This window comes from Ruditapes philippinarum, unplaced genomic scaffold (genome assembly GCF_026571515.1).
Source record: "Ruditapes philippinarum isolate M1 unplaced genomic scaffold, ASM2657151v2 ctg4968_1_1_1_1, whole genome shotgun sequence".
NCBI lineage: Eukaryota > Metazoa > Mollusca > Bivalvia > Venerida > Veneridae > Ruditapes > Ruditapes philippinarum.
Window position 1 is genome coordinate 62,727 of NW_026853426.1, and position 18,401 is coordinate 81,127.

Here is an 18,401-nt window from a genome sequence, read left to right on the forward strand (position 1 = left end):
CTGTGGAAAATTAATATCAATTTTACAACCGTAGTTACATTGCAATAGAAAAATGCACAGTCTCAGAAAGCTACTATAACATAATTTTCCTTTTATTATATAGTTGTCAAGAAATAAATTCATGACTGACGGATGAATACGTAATTTTTGCAAACCGGCCACGCCTTTTATAATTTTGGTTCCCGTTTCAAAATGCAACTTATACAAAGCTAAGATCAGAACCAACGTCAAAAATAGTCCAGCACTTCCATATATGGTATGGTATTTGTCACTTACATATTATGGAAATTTGTATCCATTGAAGCGTATTTCCGCTTCAATATTTGCGTGAAAATTTATAGGTATATAATAAATTAAAATATCATAATTATTAACATTATAAAATTTGACTAGAAATAACATGTTTATGAAATGGTATGATAAATTGAATGTTATTTTACAAGATTGATCCAAATATGATCTTGATCCTAAAATTGATCCTTAAGTTATTTGATCCAATTATTTTTGTATTTTTTTGGTTGTTCGCTGATTTTATCCTAAAATTATTCAAAGGGTTGTTTCTTTGCAAATCAGCATTTTGTTTTACATTTTGTTAATGTGCATTTCAACTCTAGCAAAATACATTCAATTTTAGTTTAAATCTATAAATAATGAAAATAAAATCGGAATTATTTGATCATGATCTATTTACAGTGAACACGGGGGTCAGGACATCTTTACCATTTTGCTATCTGTTTTATGTGAATATACAATGTATTGTGTGAACATAGACATAAAAATAATTAATTTCTGTGTGTAAAGTTTATCATCTAGTTTCAATGTTATAATGTATTAAGTTGTTGATAATAATTTTCTCAAAGGCATCAACAAGATGTCAAATGTCTGTTATAAGACTACTCTTTTATAATAAAATGTGCTGTATTCCAAATGAAACATGTTGTATTTATTTGTTTTCAATCTTAGCCTCAGTGTTTAAATATGAACCTTTCTAGTCAAGTGTATTCAGTTCAGTATTGTGGCCACATATTATTAATATGAACCTTTCTGGCCAAGTGTGTTCAATATAAAACTTTCTTGCCCAAGTTTTTAGCTCAACTATTTGAACAACAAGAAGAGCTATCCTATTACCTGGAGCCTTGGCTTAACCACTAGTTAAAGTTTGCGTACCACCGCAAATATTTTCAAAGTCTATTGACAAATGGCTTAAGACTTTGCACACTTGTTCACCATCTGATCCGGCATGCCCCAAAATCTAAACAGCTTAGTGAAGTCTGCACTTCTTTTAGCGACCATAGATTCTTTATCTTCTGGGTTCACAGACATGATTCCTAGTCCAGTCAGTCTGTAAATCGACCTCAAACAAATTGCAACAGAAAATATTTTACCTGGTATAGAAAGTATATGGAATAACATGAATCATATCAAAAGTCTAGCAAAATCTAAGTTGCGCAACATAGAAAAAACGGGTTTTTATCACGTTATTTTTTGTGATTTTTTTCTGACGACAACAGTCTTCCATAGGCGAACAAAGCGTCTCCAATACTCAGAAAAGCGACTGCATAATGGCGACAACAACAACAAAATTAGTGTAAACAAAATAAATGTCAGTAAAGTACACTGTAAAGTGGGTTGGTATATTTTCCTTAAAATATTACAGATCATAATAGGAATTATTAATGTGGGGTCGTAAGTTTATTATGAGTAATTGTTGAAAATTATTACTTGTTTTACCAGTTCTTTATCCGTTGAAGCACAGACGCTTGTGGTTTGGAGCTCAAAACGCCTTTAAAATCCAAATAAAATGCATATTTGTCAATCCCAGGACATGTACTGATCATATATATCAAAAAATCTTAATATATGCCGTTTTGAAAAAAAATCATATTTCAACAACTATAATTATTATAGTTGTTGAAATATGATTTTTTTTCAAAACGGCATATATTAAGATTTTTTGATATATATGATCAGTACATGTCCTGGGATTGACAAATATGCATTTTATTTGGATTTTAAAGGCGTTTTGAGCTCCAAACCACAAGCGTCTGTGCGTTGAAGGTCAACAGGTGTTTCAAGCGATCTGTATTATACTTTTGATGGAAAACAGTTTAATTTATATAAATTACAACTCTGATTAACTCCTGTCTTAGTAAACATTCAAAAACGGCCTAAAAATGTGTATTTAAAACAAGTTAATTTCGACAGTATTTTTAAACTATGGAACGCCATTATCACGTTAATTATGACGAATTACGTTAAATAAATTCTGAATACTTTAATCATGTTTTATTGTTAAATGTGTATTCAAGGTTGTTTTTTTTGTATTTTTTAATAGTTTTTTAAAATTGCTTTACATATATAATGTATGTAATGTTATTATTATTTCAGGGGTACCGCTTTGAGGTAGTCTTCATTGATGTATGCTTGATTTTGAAAATAAAAAAAAATCCAGTAAACTATATGTACACTAAATGAGTAAGTTTGCTTTCCTGTGCTTACATTTGTAATATTTTTACATAATTATGTAACACAAATATCAAACATTATCTTTTACTATTTAAGTGAATATTAAACATGGAGGAAATAGAGCGTCGTATGCATAATTCAATATATCTGAAATTATTTTCAGTTTTTAATAGACATAGAAGAAATTTATACATGAAAAGGTGACATGAAAAATTTATCAATAAACAAACGTAATTTCTAGTTATGGTTCATGATTGGCGATGTGTATGAGTTCAAGGTGAACATGCACAGTTGATCCATAATTTAAAAGAAAATATTTTATGCATACAATAGCACCTGCGCGAATTTGAAAAAGTGCATTACGTGTATAAGATTAATTCACAGCGATATATTAGTATTTCTTTCGGAATGCACACCTAAGTTGACTATAGTATAATTTTATCACTTTTAAAATAAAAATTTAAGCAAATACATGTAACAATAAAAACATCTGTGTATTCTATAGAACCTTGATTCACGTAAATATGAAACCTTTCAAACTTGAAGTAATTTCTATGTTACAGATTTCATCAACACACAAGAGCCAATGGGTATGCCCGATCTTGAAAGTGTTCTGAGGACACTGTGATGTATACGAGTTAAAGGTAAAGGTGAATAGTTGAGACATTTGTTTCACAAAATCACTTTTATGATATTTTTCATATAAGTAAACTTTTAAAGTGTGTCATAAGTTCCATATAGTAACATATCAGTACAAACATTTTTGAATGCATGCACGGATGGGCATTAGAAATGCTTAAAATTGAAATGTCACATTTTTAAACTCAATATGTGACTTTATCTTTACGTTACTTCCAAACACTTTAACCAGTAGGTATTTTATATTGATAATTTTAGATTAAAACCTTAGAAAATAATAATAATATCTGTCATATGTTGCGGTTCGGATCGGAATGTCCGTCCCGAGGTGACCCGCCCATTGGGCGGTAACGAGGCTTGCCGAGTTACCGCACACGGGCGGGTTACCGAGGGACGGATATTCCGATCCGAACCGCAAACATATGTCAGATATTTTTTCTTGCATATTTTACGATATAACATTATATTTTGAATTCTTAATCTTAATTTTCAATGGGAATTTATGCCCTTACAACCGAAACTATTTTCGTACAACAGCGTATGAAATTACAACTTCATTCATAACGGTAAAATTACGTCATCCTAAAACCCCAGTCACACTAGAGCTTAAGATTACTTGCGACCACCGGGGACTTGTAAAACTGACGATCATCAGCGATTGTCTGCGACCAAAACCATTTTTGCACGTATAAATTTACTTCTGCGACTATCGTAAGACCAGTCATCATTGACAATCGCACGACAGGTCATAAGCAAACGTACGTACGCTGGTCTCAAGATTGTGTGGATTGCTTACGACTACCCGTGACCTGTCATGCGACCACCTACAACTAGTCGTACGACCATCACACGATTACTAAAGACTACTCAAGATAATCAGTGACTAGTGGCAATTTGTATAGACTGTCGTAAGATTGTCGCACTTCTGAACGACCATCGTGCGACAGCCTAAGACCTTATAAGATCACTTTAGCGACCTGTTTGATCGCATGGAGGTTTTTGTGCAAGCTCAAAAACCTCTCTACGACTGAAATTGGTCGTGGGACCTAAATAAGATAGCCTGCGACTGTCAAAGATCACCGATGACCGACGTAAGACGTTTTAAAGATTGTCCGCGACCAGAGGTCACTGGTGATCGTGAACTGGTCTTCACTGGTCGTAAGCTCTAATGTGACTGGGGCTTAAGCGTGACATTGTACAGCACGCGACTCATCTGGCACCCCCTATGCCAGATGAAATTTCCGGCATGGGTAATACTAACGGAAACGCCAGTCTGATATGCAAGAAAAGTGTGTCATATCAGCAACTTTGACCTAAAACATTTTAAGGAAAGCCATTTAGGAAAAATACATCTTATAATAACACGTACTGTTCTGGGATAACTGAAACAATACGTAATCAGCTACCAATAACCAGAATACAAGAATGCAAGGGATGATCCAGAAATACCCGTAATTTAAACAATAAATTCAATAATATTTATTCAAAGTTCATATAACAAACACTTTATTACTGCGTAATATATCCTCTTTACAAGGAAACAAGAATATGATAATTAAACACAGTATGCCTACCATATAAGCAAACATAGGATTTGTCACATTATGCAAAAAAATGTTGATGTTCTTTGAGTTGCGCTGCTGTGGCGTATCCAGGTTTTTTTTTAAGGCGGCCTGAGACGGTACTGGATGTTTATAATCAATTATAGTTGGCAATTAAATAGAAGAAACATCGATCTTTGCGCATTTATAAATTTAATGAAGAAAACATAAAAAAGTTATCAGAATTATAAACAAATTTTGGGTAATTCTGGATCAACTTCCCTATAATGTAAAAAACAGATTTTATAAATCTTACAATATCAGTTATTGTTACTTTTTTCAAGATGAACTCCTGTCGGATTTGTTAACGGCTGTTTGATGATCATACAAAGACAGTTAAAGGCAACGAAAAGGAATGCAAGGGAATAAATACTGCCAGTGAGAAATAAAATGACAGTTTAAAAGTTGAATCGGAATAATATATTCACCATGTTCACATTGAGTGTAGAAAGATGTACTGTAACCAACATTACACTAAAAGAGACACTAGACAGAAAAGAAAACACTGATGCCACCATTGAGATCAATGACTGATAAGTTTTCATACAAAAAAAATTGTTTATATTGTGGTCAATCTTTAATAAGTAAGGGTAAAACAAGGAAGTGTGATGTTTCGCCAGTAAGGACACTAGAACCTACTGTTTTGAATATATGTATACAGAGGAATGACTGTTTGTCTGATACAGTCAGAGCAAGGATAGAACAGGTTCACAACTTGCTTGTAGCCGATGCTCTTTACCATCAAACATGTTTATGCTCCTCTAATTTCAGAACTGGAAAAGATATACCAGAAGAATTTCAGGTGCTACCATCTAGTGATAAAAAGTGAAAGATTGGTCGACCAGAAATTATAGAAGCGAGTGACGCTTTGTAAAAGTCATGACATTCTTGTGCTTATGCTTAGCGAAGCTTTTTTACAAATCAAAATTTGCAAATATTTTTTTTTACATTTTATGCTCAAATGTATCAAATATTTGAAATTGACCTTCCAAAAGGTCAATGTCACCTCTTTTGACCCAATGTCATGATGTTACGTAATGACTCAGAAAAAAATACAACAGATGTGCTTGAAAGTATTCAGATTAATATAAAACTCAATATTATTATCATAGATAATATAGATTTCCTTAATGTTTCTCTATTTTGTATAAAATTACCCCACCCACTAGCTGTACAATGTTAATATAAATATTTCAATATATGCATTAAATATTGATGGAATGTAAATTAAATTCATAAAACGTTGAAACTTGACAGTTTTCACATGTACGTAAACCATTATGTATTTTCTGTTTAATATCATATAACATAGAGCTTTCAATAAATTGTTGATCTACAGCAATGTAAAAATATAATATTACCCCACCCACTTAAGTTAATTAATAAATTTTAGAAAGGTAAAAGTAGTTTCTTTAAACAAAAACAACTTTTTGATTACTTTATGTTACTATAGGGATAGATTAAGCTATATTTTTATGCATATTATATATAAAACTGATTGGAAAATTGTATGTGTGTATTACATTGAGTTCAAATTAAAAAAATAAATACAATGATACCCATATATTTGATCTCAATTTTTGAAAACATTCTCCAATTTAGATTTTTCTAGACTTTTGATATGTTATACAATATAGGTCTTGGGTTTCAAAACACTCAAAATATTTTCTGTTGCAATTTGTTTGAGGTTTGGCTCTATTTTGAGCTAGAATGACTGGACTATCCTTATTTTTCTATCAGTATGATTTATCCAGTATGCAGACTTTAGCTATTCATATTGGCTTAGGATAAGGTTTTCTAACATTTTTGTAGGCTTGGAAATACAAATGGAAATGTGGTCAGAATGGTTATTGAATTTTATTTAAATATCATCTATGTTAAATACTATTTATAATATAACTTCTAATTGAAAAAGAAACTTTGCAAAATCAAGATACTTGTAATGTAGGCAATTTGTGGGTTTGCCCCATCTAATTCTTAGGCACAAACAAATTTTCAGTTAAAACTGTAAATGTATAAATAACAAACATAATCTGTTGAGAACTGTTATAAACTGCAGTGTTTTGATGTTCGATTGGGTTTATGTCACACAGACATACTGTATAGGTCACATGGCGATGTTCAGGCTTTACTGGCGGAGGAAAACCTCAGGCGCCCTTCCATGCATTATTTCAGGCACAAATGGGCACCTGAGTAAAACCATCTAGGTTCCATAAACGGCAGTGCAACATGAAGCTTTAATGGTAAAAGTTTGTTTGTACCCCTGAATTAGACAGAAAAATCCCACATAAACCAAGTTCTGGTTACCATCTATTACCATGCCTTCCACAATTGCCCACTGGATGAAGTTTGGAAGTAAAGATAATGAGAATACATTCTAAAATAGCACTTCTTTAAATCATTCGAAATAAATAAATATTGGTCAGTTATATCTAATCCACAATTTTAATGAACATACTGTTTCACAATAACTATAAAGTTAGATAACATAAACACAAAAAGTGTCTTAGATATACAAAACGTATATGTTTTTATTATACAATATTTAATATTAACACATTTAAGAAATAATTGCAATATCTATAGACAGAATCAAAATATGCATAAAAATCTTATACACTTGAACTGATAGCATAATATTTGATTGGAAAAATGAAAATATTTCATAGTAAAATCACAATAAATACACAACAACTAAATAATCAATAATAAAGGATGTACCACAAAAATGTTGCCTAACTTTCAATTATTTTACAGAGTAAGTATATGTAATTTCTTTAAGTGAAGTTATAGCTTGAAAATGAAGAGCAATGCACCATTTGAATGAGACTCCTTCACTGAAATTTGCAGAGGCTCTAAACACTGCACACCATATTTCAACTTTCTACAATAAACTTGCTTTGTGACTTCTGACAGCAAATCATCAAAATTTAATGTAGTTAGTCTGCCAAAAATTTAACCACGATGGATTTTCATTAAGATTTTTTGTCTGTATATTATAGCAGTGAAACAATAGACCGCTGCATAAACACATTTTTTCTTTACATCACATCTTCCATCACAGCACGCTTTCTTTTCCGATGATTTTTCACCATTTCTGACGTGGTCAGTTTTTCCGTCTGTCTCGTCTCCCATCTCATAAAATCATTAAGTCCTAACTGACCAGCTTTAAATAAAAGTCTTTCTGATTCGTCCAGTTTTTCTGTAAGTTTTGTAGTGTCCTCATTGTAAGCATTTTGTGAGGAGTCCATCACCTTTCTAAACCTTGCCTGAAATGCCTGAAAGGTATTAAGAAAAAGTAAAAAAATATTTAAGCTATAAGCAATAAGGATTACTTGTCTATGACATCAGTAAAAAGCCAGGCCAGCCTGCACATTTGGAATAACAAGGCTGTATACAGGCAGCTGATTAAATGTATCTGAATCAGACATGAATCCCTTAAATTAATAATGGACCATTCCAAATGAAAGAAGGAAAAGTCCATTATACAATTCTAGTCTGGTTAAGGATTAATTATAAAACTTGTATATATAAGAACAACTACTAGTAAAGTAAGTCACAAATATGTATATTTATTCAGAAAATGGATATTACATTTAGTTATTTTGTTCAGCCTGGTAATAGCTGTCAGGTGGACAGAGGTACAAAGCGGGCAGACAAAGCACATGTCACAGTATTTAACTGTTCACTAATCAGGGAAGACAGTGTGTAACTGGCCAAATAGCTCAGTTGGTATGGTAATAAAACTGTTAAATTAAAGTATGACTCTTGCTCCATTGTTCTGGAAGATGCCAAAATGTTGAGCATAAAATATTTCTATAATAAATGACAGATTAATCACTGCAATCATTACTTTCTACTGTCAACTGATAAGGCATGGGAGTGGTGGCCTAGTAAGGGGGCAGTGGCCTTGTGTTTAAGGTGTCTGCATCTCAACCAAGTGATTATAGGTTCAAGCCCTACTCACAACCATGTTTTTTTTATTTGACACTAGTACAGGTTGGGCCATCCTTAAAAAAATGTTTGTTTGCAGTAACCCGACCCAGAATTTTCAAGGTGGGTTGGTAGGTCGATTTTTTTTTATTTTTATTTATTTATTTATTTTTTTTATTGAACTGTACTCCCAAATACCGGTAAACATGGAATTTCAAAATGCTGGACAATATATGCTTTGATAATCTGGTAACAATTAATAAATTGATAACTGAATTCTAATTTAATACGAACTACATTTTATTTCTTCTATTAACCTTTAAAAGCACAAGGCATAATTTTCTGATTCAAAAAAAAATATTTTTTTTATCCAGACCATGAAAAAAAATTTGAGTCGGTCGCGTTACTGCAAACGAACAATTTTTTTAAGGATGGCCTTGCTTCAAGTTAGCTTAAAGGAAGTGGACTCAAAAGTTATAATAAAACAAGTTGCAAGAACTTGTTTTGCAATCACGCTTAAATATGTTAAACTAACTGATATAAATGCAGCTTGCTTTGATCAGACAGGGAGATAAATCTTACCTTGACAAGAATCTTAGCAACATCTGGTGAATCTGGCAACTCAAACTTCAGCAAGTGGGTCCCAAAACTGTAGTAAAATGGTCCTAGCTTATGTAGGTCAACTACGGAGGCATCTGCTGTTAGAATCTCACGGTATGATTCCCTAATTTATACAGAAAAAAATTTTAAAAATCTTTTGTAATTGAAAAACGAATTAGGTATAAACATTATAAAGAAGTGTTTATCTTGTAGTATTATACAAAATGTAGGAAATTTAATTTGTATGTTTATACCTCAATACAGACTGAAACAAACAAGAGGGCCATGATTGCCCTGAGGTCGCTCACCTGTATATAGGCCGCCCCCCCCCCCCAATGTTGCAGGGCCAATTTAACCCAAGGGCTTTTATTTGCACAATCTTGGTAGACACCCATAAGAAGATGTTTCATGCTAAACATCTAAGCTCTAGCTCATTGGGCTTTTTAAAAGAAGATTTTTTTAAAGTTTTTACTATACACATATAGTTAAAAACAATGACACCCCTGGGGCCGGGCCAGTTTTGACCCCAGGGCTTTTATTTGAACAAACTTTGTAGACACTTACTAGAAGATGTTTCATGCTTAATATCTAAACTCTAGCTATTTTGGTTTTTTCAAAAAAGATTTTAAGTTTTTGCTATACACATATAAAGAAAATCAATGACCCCCGGGGCGGGGCCAATCTTTGACCCCAGGGCTTTTATTTGAACAAACTTTGTAGACACTCACTAAAAGATGTTTTATGCTTAATATCTAAACTCTAGCTATTTGGGTTTTTTCAAAGAAGATTTTTTAAGTTTTTGCTATACACATATAGGGAAAATCAATGACCCCTGGGGCGGTGCCAATTTTGACCCCAGGGCTTTTATTTGAAGAAACTTGATAGACACCTATTAGAACATGTTTGATGCTAAATATCTTAGTCATAGCTCTTTGATTTCTTTAAAAGAAGATTTTTTAAGTTTTTACTATATGCATATAGGGAAAATCAATGACCCCCCGGGGCGGGGCCAATTTTGACCCCAGGGCTGTTATTTGAACAAACTTGGTAGACACCTATTAGAACATGTTTCGTGCTAAATATCTTAGCTCTAACTCTTTTGGATCTTTAAAAGAAGATTTTTTATGTTTTTACTATATGCATATAGGGAAAATCAATGACCCCCTGGGGCGGGACCAATTTTGACCCCAGGGCTTTTATTTGAACAAACTTGGTAGACACTTATTAGAGCATGTTTGATGCTCAATATCTTAGCCATAGCTTTTCGAGTTCTTTAAAAGAAGATTTTTTAAGTTTTTACTATATGCATAAAGGGAAAATCAATGACCCCCCGGGGCGGGGCCAATTTTGACCCCAGGAATTTTATTTGAGCAAACTTGGTAGACACCCATAAGAACATGTTTCATGCTAAATATCTTAGCTCTAGCTCTTTGGGTTCTTTAAAAGAAGATTTTTTAAGTTTTTACTATATGCATATAGGGAAAATCAATGACCCCCACGGGGCGGGGCCAATTTTGACCCCAGGGCTTTTATTTGAGCAAACTTGGTAGACACTCACTAGAAGATGTTTCATGCCAAATATCTAAGCTCTACCTCTTATGGTTTTTGAAAAGAAGATATTTAAAGTTTTTTTTTCGGTTGCCATGGCAACCAGAGTTCTGCATGGAATTAAATTCTTTGAACAATTTTTAAAGGTGACCACCAAAGGAACATTCCTGTGAAGTTTGGATGAAATTGGCTTAGTGGTTTATGAGGAGATGTCATTTAAAGTAAAAGTTTACGGACGGACGCTGGACGGACGGACGGCGGACGAAAAGCGATCACATAAGCTCACCCTGTCACTTTGTGACAGGTGAGCTAAAAATCAATATAATTTTCTAAATAATGCCGAAAGATTTAAATGGGAGAATTATAATTTACCCAATTTAGAAAGATAACTGAATATTAAGCACTTAAGTTAACCCTTCGTCTGCTGTCATCAACTGATTCTACTCATGCAGCAAGTCAGAACAAGTTCAGCCATTATGTCTGTGCATTTATGATGCACTGTTTGCTATTCTGAATTCAGTCAGTAAATTTCTAATGATATTCTATTAAATGATATCAAACAAGTCATAGTAAATCATATTGTAATAATAAATGTGTCCCTTCACTCCAGCAAAGCTCACTTTGTTCTGCCAAATGCAGAGCTTCCATTAAGTTCAAAAATTTGGAAGAAAAAAAATGCAAAATGTCCGACATTCAATAAAAGTCACATTTATAGATAAAGAAGGAAAAGCATTATATTTTAGTAGTCACAAGCCAAAATTAGGAGTAAATGACTCCAAAACATCCTCTAATGGAAGCCCTGGGCCAAATGTATCTTGTTGGTTGCTAGTCTATTAGGTTTAGATATAAATACAACGTAATTATCAATATAACATAATTATAAAACAGTACAAATATGATTTATACAATGTATAATATTAAATTATATTTCTTCACATACCTGTAATTCTTTGGAAGTTCAACACTGACCATGTGACGTTTGCGACTACACAATGAGCGAGCCATCCAGTAAGGTAATTCAATCTTAGTCCCTGGGTTTAAATGTTCACTTGTAGAACTGGAATCTAGATACTGGCATGCGAGCAGTTTCCGTACAAAAATCGTAGTTACTTAATCATTATTTTTTATTACGCTCACTCACCAAAATTTGAATGTTACACATCAATATTCGGCTCGTCACACAAATCATGGAAATTCCATCATGTTCTAAACATAGAATAACCCTTAGTTATGAGGCCTCATATGGGGTACCGAAATTATCCATTATTTTGTCTGAAGAGAAGTAGTTCCCGTACATAGAATTTAACCCATTATAATTATACAATTTTATTATATCGGACCTATTTTTCATTTATAATTGTTGAACAGACCTTTTTCTAAGAGATAAATAGATGTAATTCAGAAAATAGAAAGTAGACTAAACGCGTGTATCTATTACCCGGTACCGTTACCCCCAACGCATTCACATGCGATGGCATGCTTGTATGCATGATATTTTACGCATCAAAGCCATAAAATTATTTTATATAGTAATATTGGTCAAAATTCTGATAATTAAACAAGTTTTCATCACATTGCCTTCTTATCTGTAAACAGGTGGTATTAGTGAAAAACCCTTTAACATGCCTCACGTGTAAGTATGTTTGCGCATGCGCGCAAAGACGGAATTCCCCGAGATAAAACAAGGTCACGTTTTGACAACGCACAGGTGAAAGTGATTTAAAATGAGACTTTTTATACGTACTGCCGAACTGACACTTAAATTTTGTCTCGTTTATGTATCTGCTTGATTTGAAATGAATTTTTGAAGAATGCATGTAAAAATCAAGCGTTTAAATGAAAAATACGGATACTGCTTCTGTACGGGAACTGCTCGCATGCCAGTAGCCTATAAAATATTATGATCACTTGTAAATCAAAGATTTTTTTACAAAGACAAGTTTTTTGTTATGTACAAGGGTCTAGGGCTGTGCATTGCCATTTTTTTCTGTCACGATACATATCACATTATTTGTTTTTCAAAACGATGCGATTCACGATATGTATTGCATACTTTTAAGAAATGCGATGCATATTGCGATTCTTATGTTGCGATGCGATACGTATCACGATACTTACTTTTAGACTTATAATATAAAAAATTGGCCATTTGTTTACAGCATAATTACGAACATAATATAAAACTATTACAATAACAAAAAATAAACTCTTTTAACTTGTTGTTATAACTTGGTTTCCGATTTTGATCTTTTAACAATTTACTTTTCTGATTACTTGAGGATTAAAGGTATTTTTAATTAAACTATAACAGAAAATTGATATCTACTAGCTATTCTAACGCTAAAGTCCACTACTGTAAATATGGCAGTTTAACAATTTCAGTCTAACAATACACCACTAAAGATTTTTCTTGTGAAAAAATAGTAACAAGTGATCTACAATTAGGTCAACAACTGTGAAAATGACAGTTTATAAGTTTCAGTCTCAGTTTTCTCAAAAGATTTGTGCTCAACCCCAGAGTATTTAATTTTGATTTTGCAAACACTCCACGTCCGGTCTTCCACATTATACAACACTGTCTCATGGTTCCCCAAAAACTACAATTTTCCCAAAACACGTGACTTATTTGACCAGGGAGGATTGACTGTAATTTCCCCGTCTATATATTTTGCCGTCTTGTTTGCTTTGTTGTTTCTTTACGGGAAAATGATGTCAACGGAAATGAAAGTATAAATACGTGACAAATATTACATGGGGATGTTGTCATCATCACTATTTTAATCCGACATTTAAGTGCAACAAAATAAAATTAATGTTTGTAGGTTGTTTTTTCTTGAAATCGCACAGATCTCTAATTATGTTTTATTATAAACAAGTTCAAAGAACACCAGCCCATTTACATGGAATTGACAAAACTTGGTCAGGTGAGTAACCGTTAAATGATTGCAGACATGGGGAAACGAGATGACAACGATGGTATGATAATAGTCGCGCTTGTTTATTGTTTTCATCCTAGCTATTTTACTTTCATCAGTCTTTCAAAAAATTCGTTTGTCCTTATATTCCTGGAAGATATTGTTAGTGTATTGCGATACCTTCCCGCTTTATCGATACATCAGGAGGTGAAATATGTATTGCATCGCAATATATTGGAATTTGTAATTTCATTACGATGCATACATCGGGGACAAGACAGATCGCGATGCATCGATGAATCGTTACACCTCTACAAGGGTCATCAGTAAAGTTCATGTACAACCTAATATTTTTAGCTTGATATACTCATAAAACTGATGCTATTGACACCGGCTAAAGGAAATAAAAATCTGAAGCACAGTTTCTTTACTACATCTGTTGATAACTGGTGTAATGATTTCACTATTTAGGGGAGATGATGTGTAATTAGCTGGATAGCTCAGTTGGTAGAGCCGCAAAACTGTCTTTAGAGGGTTCGATCTGGGTTCGAGTCTAGTCCAACTAATTGTACTCCGCTACGAGATATTGTGCTATTTTCGTGTCTGGGCAATATCTCGCCTCTACGTACAACCTAAAAAGTACCTTTTCTGTGGTGAAATTTGCGCCGGGATTTTGAGCGCAAGCTTTGGACCGTCTAAAATCGTATTAGAATTCATATTTGAATAAATTTGTTACGATACCTTTAAAGATTATTCATTTCTACATCAATTTCATGTTTTATTTGTGAAAATATTCCTAACATAAAGATTTTGATAGAAAAGTAAACACATGAACCATCAAAATAAAGACATCGCCGCTAATGTCACGTGACAAATACACTGTTGATTACTACACTGGTGTGTATGCGGTACTGCGTTACTGAGAAACGCCGAAACACTCTTAGTAAAATATCAAGTTTAATGTTATATTTAAGACATTTATTTATGCAAAAAAAAAAAAAATAACTATGAAAGGATGAAAATATTATTTTATTGGGGCAGATGCAAAACTTATTCGTTATTGTCAGAGCGTTCTTAGAAATATCAGAATCATCATTATCTTTTTAGAAAAGCTACTCTGTAAATCTCCTCACAAAATATTTTCTAGTTATAAAAATAATATTTTGTTCAGCTTTCCCAGAAAATATAGGACATGGGACCTATTGGTAACTATAGATTTTTTTCCTTTACGATTATGATGAAAATAGGAATATGTTAATAGCAGAAACACGAGGTTTATATGTTTAAAGAGCAACGAACGGATTCCTAGTGCCTTAGCGACTACGAGAGGACGCCATTCTAAGGAATTTGACAGTCTGTTATTTATATTAATGTTGTTATTTATATTAATGTTGATTAACTATTAAACGATATTTTCAATGTTCAAAATATTTTTTATCAATAATAAAACGAATTAATGTCAAACGCGGTATAAAACGAATAAATGTCAAACGCGGTGCCTCGACACATGTACATTCCATGTAATTTTATTTTTTTTATTTTCTTATCCAGGCAGGTCCATAATTCTTGCTAGTTTATTCCAAAAAGCTTTCTGAAGATGTTTATAGAAAGAAAAACACACACACGCACACACGTAGGTATGAAATTGTTTTGAAATGACCGTGGTACAGAGAAAAATACTCGGAAATTTATTTCATGAAACATGTGCCCGCTTCATTTTTTTTTTTTGTTGTTTTTTTTTTGTTTTCCAATAGACTTTCATAATGTTGGTATACCGTAAAGATTTATTCCATACATTTCACTTTTATGCCGTCTTAGAAATTATTTTCCTTTATAAAATACACGCAGGCGGTTATTTTACAATGTTATACATAAACAAAACGCTACGCCGCTAATTTCTTTCACAGAGGTGTAGGGTGTGGAGCTCAAAACGATTTTAAAATAAAGAAATGCATATTTGTCAATCCCAGCACATGTACTGATCATGTATATATATACATATATATATAAATACTTAATATAAGCCGTTTTGAAAAAAAATCATATTTCAACGTCTATAATAATACACAAGATAAAAATGTTCGCCGGAAAAAATCCGCACACCTACCGTCAAAACACCATGCATTTTATTCCGTTTCCAATATTTTCACATAATCCTTTGGTCCATCGACACAGAAGATATAATTCTTCATGATGATGGTCAATTTTAAACTTCAACATCAATATAAACAACGCAACAGCCGAAATAAACATCGAGATTATCGCCGTTTTACTCCATTTACAAAATCTTTTAAAATCGGCAAGAAAACACGGCGCCTCTTCAGTTCTTTTTTTCCCCAATATTTTTTAACCTTCTAGTGAATTTAGATAGAAAACCAGAAAATAGTTCCTAAATATTAAATGTCACAACTCAAAACTTTGAGTCAAAAAGTTGGTATATCTTGCGTTAATTCAGAGCCTGGAAAATATACCGAGGAAACTGTAACATTTAAATTCTTACCACCGTTTAAACAATTTTCATAAATGAATTATAGAAAGAAATTTAAGAATGAGATTATCGTCTTTAAAATGAATCATCAAGTATATTTATAATTATAAATTGAAAAATAAATACATGTAATTACAATCTAAAAATAACTTTTCTTTACAATTTGGACCATGACAGCATGGACAATTGTTTAAGTGATTCCGGATAGGAATCACGGCTCCAATTTAAATACTTATCTATAAATCAAATTTATTTAAAACTTAATCTTATAAATTTTAAGTTGACACAAAGAATTTAAGTAAGGAAGAAACAGAACTGCGCAGTGTCAACATTTCCGAAGTGTATATTGGTCAGCGTACCGGTGTCGGCGTTGTGGAATAGTTGACACGTAACGTTTCAAAAATAAATAAATGGTTGAATATATTTTCTATACCGGAACAAAAACTTTTCTGGAACATCGCTTAAACAACATCCAAATATCCAGGCCATTACGGCATGCTATGATTATAGTCTTTTATTACACGGATAAATTGTACATGTACACGCAGGCAAACAAAAAATGGGCGCTCGGAGTAACGAGTTTTACTTTTCTGAAAACTGTTGAGGAATGAAAAATTAACGCAAGAATTTACCATTTGAATTCAAAAAATCTTTCATAGCGTAATGCACGTTTGGAAAACAAAACTTTCCTAGGCAAGGAGTTGCTGATTTTAATACGCAGCAAGTTGTAACTAACATAATTATTCTAACATAGATAATACTACAGAGTGGTGACAATATAAATTTTAATGAAATACAGTATTTGTTTATCCTTTAATAAACATGTTTATAAAAAAGAGGTCTAAATTAAAAGTTTCTCCGCATCATTTTAAAGATTTCAATCAATTAGAAAAAATAGTTAAAGATTATTTCCTGGCGATTTATTTTAATGTAGCAATAAATATAATTAATAATAACAACATTAAAGAATAATAAGCACTGTTTAACAGTTTTTCATATTTTTTTTTGCCACGCAAAAAAAATGACAACATTCACGCACGGTACCGAACAATATCAATTTTTAGCGTACATGTTACATTACTGTAACAACATCACAATATGGTGGCGTTGGTACACAAATGAGACGGTGAAATGAAACTAACGTGGTTTACTTACTTCTAAGTTGATAGTCTAGCACTTTTTGTGCTGTTGATTCCTTAAAATTGTATTGTTGAATAGATTCTTAGTTTAAATTGTCTGCATTTTTACATTAACATCGAAATCCACGTTTCACCACAGAAAGGTCTCCTTTTGGTTTTGACGTTAAAGCGAGATTCTGCCCCAGAACGAAAATATCTCAGAATCAAGCTTTGGCACGTCTATATATTTTGACTAGGTTCGAGTCCTGGTCAGGCTGCACATTTTTTCTAACCCTGTGACACATAATGGAAATATTTAATGGCAATGACAACAAAATATGGTTAGGAAATTAACACCCAATGGGCATTTATAAACAAGCCACTGGACTGATCATGTATTTGAAGTGTTTCTGAAACAATTTAATGTGATAGTGAATGACAAGTCTGTCAATTACTTTAATATCTATAAATGCATATCGTTGTTTCATTGATATTTGTCATCCGAGATAAGCCTATATATATTGTTGCTTTGCACTGAATCAGTGACAACTCTAGGTCAGGAATCTATGCATTGTAGACCAATTCACTCAAAAAAATCAAAACAGAAACAACAATACGGAAGTAGATTTATTTTAGAAATATGAATAAAATCTCAATGCTATAACCATTTCGAAATATCTAGAAACGACTTCAATATATGTAAATTTTCCAATTCCTGATTCAAATGAATGATCGAGAAAATATTTCTCCTTAATTCAGAAAAAAATTATATCGCGAAAACTAATGACTTTTGTGACAAAGAATGATAAGTCAACTTCTCCTTAGTTTGCACTTACCTAATCGATATATAGGCATCTCTATTTTACATGGTAATTTTTCATTTGTTGATAATATGTCATTTAGATCGTAATAATCGTCTATCGCTTCAAGAGCCATAACAATGTGTTGATATTTTCTTTAAAATTTGGAGGGAAGGATAAGCAATTAACACAGGAAAACAAATATTATTCTTTTTGCTTTATTTTTGTATAGTTATGATACACTAATCATGATGTAATGAAAAACTGTTTTGTCGATATTAAAATATGTATTT

General features: G+C 32.5%; 1 protein-coding gene and 1 long non-coding RNA gene across 3 annotated transcripts; one reads left to right on the top strand and one right to left on the bottom strand.

Moving 5' to 3' along the window:
• Positions 1-1,337: 1,337 nt before the first annotated feature.
• LOC132736847 (uncharacterized) lies at positions 1,338-6,423 on the top strand. 2 transcript variants are annotated; one of them, XR_009626635.1, is made up of 4 exons: positions 1,338-1,686; positions 2,389-2,475; positions 3,030-3,110; positions 4,991-6,423. It is a non-coding gene; the product is annotated as an uncharacterized LOC132736847 (long non-coding RNA). The 2 variants fall into 2 exon arrangements; XR_009626636.1 differs by having other exon boundaries at positions 1,338-1,628.
• Positions 6,424-6,647: 224 nt separating this feature from the next.
• Positions 6,648-18,260, bottom strand: LOC132736850 (DNA replication complex GINS protein PSF3-like). Its single transcript, XM_060724070.1, has 5 exons — positions 18,145-18,260; positions 15,804-15,805; positions 11,728-11,858; positions 9,222-9,363; positions 6,648-7,984 (listed from the first exon to the last, which is right to left on the bottom strand). The coding sequence occupies exons 1-5, from the start codon at positions 18,242-18,244 to the stop codon at positions 7,748-7,750; spliced, it is 612 nt and encodes a 203-aa protein (XP_060580053.1). The 5' UTR covers positions 18,245-18,260; the 3' UTR covers positions 6,648-7,747.
• Between the last annotated feature and the right edge of the window lie 141 nt (positions 18,261-18,401).

Excerpts from the sequence above, each read along its gene's own strand:
- LOC132736850 (XM_060724070.1), bottom strand. The coding sequence starts at position 18,244 with ATGGCTCTTGAAGCGATAGACGATTATTACGATCTAAATGACATATTA. Across the intron at positions 9,364-11,727 it reads GAACTTCCAAAGAATTACAG|GGAATCATACCGTGAGATTC; the intron begins GTATGTGAAGAA and ends TGTATAAATTAG. Across the intron at positions 7,985-9,221 it reads TTGCTAAGATTCTTGTCAAG|GCATTTCAGGCAAGGTTTAG; the intron begins GTAAGATTTATC and ends AATACCTTTCAG.